At 34.1% G+C, this 7,995-nt stretch overlaps 1 protein-coding gene across 1 annotated transcript in view; it reads left to right on the top strand.

The window, feature by feature from the left end:
• Positions 1-249: 249 nt before the first annotated feature.
• Positions 250-7,995, top strand: part of LOC106470886 (ecdysone-induced protein 78C-like) — a gene marked incomplete at its 5' end in the record, with an annotated part of 25,339 nt that continues 17,593 nt past the window's right edge. Inside the window, one exon of the mRNA XM_022399528.1 lies at positions 250-374. Coding sequence (XP_022255236.1) covers positions 250-374 — 125 coding nt within the window. The remainder of the gene's footprint in view (positions 375-7,995) is intronic.

The raw sequence follows: 7,995 nt of genomic DNA, 5'->3' as shown, positions 1-7,995 counted from the left end.
ATATAATGTCAGCTACCTCTATAAATATTGTCAACCGTCTAGTGTTCGCTAGCTGTATAAGTATGATGAGCTGTTTTCCATTGGTCGAGTTTTGACAACTGTTAATTATTTTTTTCCGCTTGTAAATAATATAATAATAAGGACTGTGATTTAAGATGGATTTAAGTTTCTGAGAGTATGAAATAAAAAGATTCTTATATTTACCGTCTATATATAAATATGTCTGTGTATTTCTCTCTTTTTTTTCAGATCAAAGCTTAGCCATCGCTGACTCCAATAGTACCTCTTCTTCAAAATCCTTTATTCCCTGTAAAGTGTGTGGAGACAAGGCTTCCGGTTATCATTACGGAGTGACGTCATGCGAGGGTTGTAAGGTGGGGCTACCTTTGTTTTATCTTATCTTCTGTTACATAGAATACTTTGAGATCTTAACCATGTACTTCTATCGGTCTCGTGGACATGAAAACAGCTTAAAGCTTGAGTCTCTTAAGTTCAAAGGCCAATTTTAGTTGCCCTAATTAAAACTCACCATGTCTGAATCGGAACACTTAGCTTTTGTATTATTGATTTAGCTTTCTTATTTCTTTCTAAAGTTGTTCAAACAACTGTTTACTGCTTCTTTAACTTTTAAGGCAGTGCGGTTACGTTGAAAATTTGTCAATAATAGTTTGTTTTTCGGACGAAACGATTTTCGACGCTATGAAGCAATATTATTGGTTGTTTTTTAATGGTACATCTCAGCGAACTATTTGATAGGTTGAAAAAGTAAACAAGTGCACCAAGGTTCATTTGAACTTTAGCAGATTTTCAGTTAACTGGAAATCTTTACGTAATTGACGTATTACTCACTTGTGTTTCATTCCATATGCCAGTTAAGATTGGAAATAATATATTATAAGCGAAAACCGAAATATATGATAACTTGGTGTAAGAAGTTAGTGATTGGAATATAATATAACAACTCAGTAGCTTTGAACAATAAGTTTCAATTCTGTGCTTTAAACGTTTTGTTATTGTATTTAAAGACTGATATGTTGTGTCCAGTTTTAACAAAATGTAACAAAACACACCACTAAGAGCGTGAGTATATTGTGTTTGAAGATTATGTTCATTCTGAAACAAGATTTTGAGTACCAATAAAAATAGTTTTTATAAACTGCAATACAACCCTTTTAGGGAATATCAAAAACACAACTGTTTTACATGCTAGGGTTTAGTATACAACTCTTCGGAACGACAGTCAACCTAAGGTTTAGAAGGTCACTCAAGAAAGAAAAACGCTATTGTAAAACAGCTGTGTTTTTTTTGTGTTCCCTATGCTAGGGTTTAGAATACAGCTTGAGTGAACCTTCTAAACCTTAGGTTGACTGTCGTTCCGAAGAGCTGTATTCTAAACTTTAGCATGTAAAACAATTGTCTTTTTGGTGTTCCCTAATATCATTTATCTTTCTTGAGTGACCTTCTAAACCTTAGGTTGACTGTCGTTCCGAAGAGTTGTCTTCTAAACCTTAGCATGTAAAACAGTTGCACATTTATTTCTCTTTGATTCTTAGTTCTATATTGTATTTTGTAAGAGTTTTAAAAAATCATGCTCAAAGCAACACTTAATCAGAATACCATCAGAAGGAAGCTAATAAAATACGGTATTTCATGTGGGAATAGAATAGACATGGTTGTAATTATTTTCTAAGTCAACTAACCTGACTAGTTTCATAATGAGGCCAAATTATGCCAGAACAGATGAATGTCTGTGGTGTAGACAAGTTGTACCACACTTATTCCACACCTATGATTTTATACTGGAAACATTTGGAAATATAATGTTTGAGCCAGCCTAGTCAAATAGGTAAATTGTCATATGTTTTCAGAAGGTGTAATACAACTGTTTCCAAGATTTTTATAGACTTGGGATAGTTTATGTCACATGTATTTAAAAGATATGACTGATTGTTTCCAAGGTTTTTATAGACTTGGGATAGTTTATGTCACATGTATTTAAAAGATATGACTGATTGTTTCCAAGGTTTGTACAGAACAATGGATAGTTTATGTCACATGTATTTAAAAGATATGACTGGTTGTTTCCAAGGTTTGTACAGAACCATGGATAGTTTATGTCACATGTATTTAAAAGATATAACTGATTGTTTCCAAGGTTCATACAGAACCATGGATAGTTGATGTCATATGTTGTTAGAAGATATGCTTGATTGTTTCCAAGGTTCATACAGAACCATGGATAGCTGATGTCATATGTTGTTAGAAGATATGACTGATTGTTTCCAAGGTGTGTACAGAACCATGGATAGCTGATGTCATATGTTGTTAGAAGATATGACTGATTGTTTCCAAGGTGTGTACAGAACCATGGATAGCTGATGTCATATGTTGTTAGAAGATATAGTACAGTTGTTTGCAAGATGTGTGTTGACGGGATATACTTAGTGGATGGTACTTAGCCAGTTCATAGTTGTAGAACAGATGTAGTAAAAAATATAGAAAACTAGAACAATGTTTTTCATTATAGTTACAATTTTGTATTTTGAACAATCTCAGGAAAGTGTTCTTTATAGAGAATAGTCACAGGAAGGTGTTCTTTATAGGGAATAGTCATAGGAAGGCATTCTTAATATGGAATAGTTACAGGAAGGTGTTCTTAATATGGAATAGTTACAGGAAGGTGTTCTTAATAGAGAATAGTTACAGGAAGGTGTTCTTTATAAGGATTAGTCATAGGAAGGCATTCTTAATAGGAAACAGGTGCAGAAAGGTGTTCTTTATAGGGAATAGTCACAGGAAGGTGTTCTTTATAGGGAATAGTTATAGGAAAGTGTTCTTAATAGAAAACAGTCACAGAAAGGTGTTCTTTATAGGGAACAGTCACAGGAAGTTGTTCTTTATAGGGAATAGTCATAGGAAGGCATTCTTAGTAGGAAACAGATGCAGAAAGGTGTTCTTTATAGGGAACAGTCACAGGAAGGTGTTCTTTATAAGGAACAGTCATAGGAAATCATTCTGCATAGAAACAATTTCTGGAAGGTGTTCTTTATGGTGAACAGTAATTGGAAGGTATTATTTATAGGGAATAGTCACAGGAAGGCATTTTGTACAGGAAAAATTACTGGAAATTGTTCTTTGAGGTGAACAGTCATTGGAAGGTGTTATTCATATGGAACAGTTCTAAGAAAGATGTTCTTTATATGGAACAGTTATAAGAAAGATGTTCTTTATATGGAACAGTTGTAAGAAAGATGTTCTTTATATGGAACAGTTGTAAGAAAGATGTTCTTTATATGGAACAGTTATAAGAAAGATGTTCTTTATATGGAACAGTTGTAAGAAAGATGTTCTTTATATGGAACAGCCATAGAAAGATGTTCTTTATATGGAACAGCCATAGAAAGATGTTCTTTATATGGAACAGTTGTAAGAAAGATGTTCTTTATATGGAACAGTTGTAAGAAAGATGTTCTTTATATGGAACAGCCATAGAAAGATGTTCTTTATATGGAACAGCCATAGAAAGATGTTCTTTATATGGAACAGTTGTAAGAAAGATGTTCTTTATATGGAACAGTTGTAAAAAAGATGTTCTTTATATAGAACAGTTGTAAGAAAGATGTTCTTTATATGGAACAGTTGTAAAAAAGATGTTCTTTATAGATAGTTATACTGTTCTTCATGCTTGAAAAAAGAAATTGAACAAAACATTGGAAAGACAAGTTCATCGATATCCTTAATATGAGCCTGCATCTCTAGTTAAAATTCTATGTTTGTTACTCACATAACATTATAATTTTGGGTAATTATTCTTGCAATTTTTGTACATTAACATAAAAATGTCATACTATTTTCGATCTTAAATAGCTTTATAGCTTAGATTTTAGACGAACCATACTGATTATCATAAAACCAATAAAAGATAGAGACAATATTACATTCCAATATGTGTGTGTGTGTTTTTATTTATTTATTTACTTTTTTGAACCGAAATTAATAAAATGAAGTTTTAGTATTTCAAATCTGTGTACATTAATTACAATGACCTTTCTTATTAATACACGTGTAAATTAGTATTATCATTACAATTCAAATTGGGTTGTAGTTAGTCATGCTCTATTGGTATCCTTGTCTTTCCACCAATAGATATATGCATTTTTTCTAAATATTATTATATATATGGATGTATGTATGAATGGAACTTCGTTTTGGTATAATCTAGTATTAAACAAAACTTGACATGTTTTTCCACGTGGTGTTACCGGTCCTTTCCCTTTCATGTCCTATCCTTCTGCTGCCTGTAAGAGCACATGTTTCTGTACAGGTATGATTAGTATGCACACCTCACAGAGCAGACTAAGTGGGGAAATGGGCCGCACAACCAGATTCGACTTAATAGTGAAAATGGGAGCACAAATCCAGGACACTTCACTTTTGGTGTTGCTAAAACGTGATTTGGGAGAGATAAACTTGTTCCAGCCGTTTCAATACATTTTTTTTTATATAAAATATTTCCCACACCGATTACTTTTCTAAACTTATAACTGGTTAGTAAAACCAATAATGGAAAGTTATATTACTTGTAAAACGCTTCATAAATGACACTTCCTAAAAACAATCAAAGTTATTGTGCTGAAGGTTAAGTGTTTTTACGACACATACTAATCACTCAGAACTAAACTCCTGCGTGAGTTATTTACGTTGCTGTGCTGCCTGTTGTAATCTCTTGAAATTTAGCGTTATGATGACTATCAGCAACGTAAAAAGAAAACTAACGAACAAGTATTGGAACATGCAAAGACAATTGTGGAAATATGTAGGAAACAAAGATGCACTCCTTATGAGCATATAATAATAGCATCTGAGGGAAGTTTGGCAGAGATCCTGATGAATAACATCTGAGGGAAGGGTTGGTAGAGATTCTGATGGAACATCTGAGAGAAGGTTGGTAGAGATTCTGATGGATAACATGTGAGGGAAAGTAGGTAGAGATGCTGATGGATAATATCTGAGGGAAGGTTGTTATAGATTCTGATGGATAACATTTGAGGGAAGGTTGGTAGAGATTCTGATGGATAACATTTGGAGGAAGGTTGACAGAGATTCTGATGGATAACATCTGAGGAAAGGTTGGCAGAGATTCTGATAGATAACATCTGAGGGAAGGTTGGCAGATATCCTAATTGATAACATTTGGAGGAAGGTTGGCAGAAATTTTAATGCATAACATGTGAGGAAAGTTGGTAGAGATTCTGATGGATAACGTCTCAGGGAAGGTTGGTAGAGATCCTGATTGATAATATCTGAGAGAAGGTTGGTAGAGATTCTAATGGATAAAATCGTAGGAAGAAGAGCGAGAGACAGTCAGAAGCTCACTTGGATTGTGACATAAAAAAATGCATTGGAGGTAAAATAAGAAAAGTTGGTTCCGCCGGCAGAGAGGAACATAGAACCATAGTTATCGATTAACATAACTGGGGACGACATCATGACTGATTGATTGTGCTGTCTGAAAGAAACTATACAAAAAAAAACTGAAATCATGCCCCCCCCCCCACGTGGCACAGCGGTATGTCTGAAGACTTACAACGCTAGAATCCGGGGTCCGATACCCGTGGTGGGAAGAGCACAGATCGCCCATTGTGTAGCTTTGTGCTTAATTACAAAACAAACAAACTGAAATGATGAGTAAAAACATAATTTACTTATGTTCTCAGAAACTTATCATCTGATTTGTTTGCTGGCTTCGTTTTTTTTCCCCCTCAGGAAATATCAACGAAATAATTAACGCAAGCAAGAATTTGAGTTCCATTCTTCACATTTTAGTCAATAAAATTACCTGAAACCATTTCTCAGTAGTTATTGGAAACTCTAACAAAAATATATTCCTACAGTTAACAGGAAAAAAATATATCTATAATACCGAAATAAAGCAATTATCTCAAAGGCGTACCTTTGGATTACGTAGTCAGGACTATGCTTGAAAGAAAGAATCAAATACATATCGTGGCCTATTTTATGTGAAGATGGCGTTTCAACCCCGTATAAGCCTTTTCATGAAAGTTGAGTCGTTGTTTTTTTATGAACTTCTCAGCCTACACTAATAGTTACATAGCTAACTATTCTGACGTTTAATGAGTAGAACTGTGTAACGAGTGCTCTGTGTTTCTAATGGAAGATAGATTTATTAACACTGTTAAAGATGAGCGTTTAAAGCCACCCCTTTGTAACAGTGTTTCTAATACGTGTAAAACGATCTTCCAAAATAGACTCCAGTGAACAAAGATAAAATAATACGTAATATTTTCTGTCCTATTACGTAACGTCGATTATTAGATAAAGGATCCGCTAGCTCGAATGTAAGTATTAATATAAAATCTTGATACTCGGCTGGAGCAGCTACTGTAACATGTCTATGTGATGGTGGCATCTTATTGGTTGATCAACTTGTATTTTTGTGGATATAGTATCGTTCGCATAAACTGAATTACTTGCAGACGATCTTATTTTGTCGTTAGAGGGATCTGTGACTCAGATATTTTAAAATAATAATCTTTATAGACTCGTTTACATTTTTCCCTATATTTTCGTTTTATCTTATAGAATGTTTTCGGAATCCAGTAACAAAATATTTATATCTGAAACAAGATCATCGAATGTTTTAACTTGTTCACAGCTAACTAAAACTCTGTAAAATAACTCCCGAAGTGTTAAAAGGCCCACTTGTCCCTAGCGTCAAATAGTTCCAGAACTACAGAGAGATCCCATGGGACCATTTTGTTTGGAATTTGAAAAGTTAGGTTTACAGATATTTTTAAAACGACAATTAAATGTTTTGACAAATAATTTACTATACACATATCTCTCTATTGTCTGTGTGTTTAGTTGTTTGATACACGATTCAATCAGCTAGTAAATTTATTGATCATATTATGCTTAGGTCATAAATCAGAGTACAGATTTCTCAGGCCTATGGTTGAAGTTATAGGTTATATTTCAGTCTGGTCTTATCATTTATGGACCTCACTCCCAACTTCGAATTCCCCACTCTGAACAGGAAAGTTAGTTCCAAGGTTCGTGACTCCTGGCGTTTTAAGTCAAACTTTTTTTTTGTCCTAATTCTAACATATCATCGCAACAAAACTTAGAAAAACAATGGCAGTGGAAAAATAAAATACAAAGGATTACGACACAATTGTACAAAATGACGCATTCAGTTTATTGCAAAGTAATAGGTTTAATTAGGCACAAAGAGTAACTTCAAGCGGAACAGTATAATACCATAGTGAACTTTCAAATATCATAAAGGTAGCTGTACACAAATATTCTGTTACTCTAGATAAAATAATATAAGAAATAAGTACTTTTAATGAAAAAAATATCAAATAAATAATTAAAGTTGGTTTCGTAAGAACATGTTTGATATATTTTTATGACGCCCCCCCCCCCAGTGGCACAGCGGTATGTCTGCGGACTTACAACGCTGGAAACCGGGTTTCGATACCCGTGGTGGGCAGAGCACAGATAGCCCATTGTGTAGCTTTGTGCTTAACTTCAAACAAACAAACAATTTTAATGAATATTAATGCAAACAGCATCGGGCCATCCAGTGAATCAGCAGTCAGTCTAGGGGCTATGACGCTAAATATTGGGTTTCGATACCAGCGTTAGGCGGAGCACAAATAGCTCGTTGTAGAGCTCTGTGCTCAACAACAAACAACATATAATCAAAGCAACCTTCCTGTATATACCAGGACCAAAAATGAATCCAGTAATAAGTACAGCTAATTAAACATACTGTTATTATGTTATTAATATATCCCCTCCTCCCCCCAACGTTTTATGGCCAATGAATGTCCAGTTAATAACTGCAACGTTGTAAATGTAGGGCGGATTGATATCTGAAATAAGTTACTACGATATATGATAATAATGGCTGGAGACGGCTTAAATGGGTAATGAAGAAAAACTTTAATATAAGTTTAACATGACAGC

The sequence above is a fragment of the Limulus polyphemus genome, unplaced genomic scaffold, assembly GCF_000517525.1.
Source record: "Limulus polyphemus unplaced genomic scaffold, Limulus_polyphemus-2.1.2 Scaffold4268, whole genome shotgun sequence".
NCBI lineage: Eukaryota > Metazoa > Arthropoda > Merostomata > Xiphosura > Limulidae > Limulus > Limulus polyphemus.
Note: the sequence above shows the minus strand (reverse complement) of the source record. Positions and strands in the feature narration are given on the sequence as shown.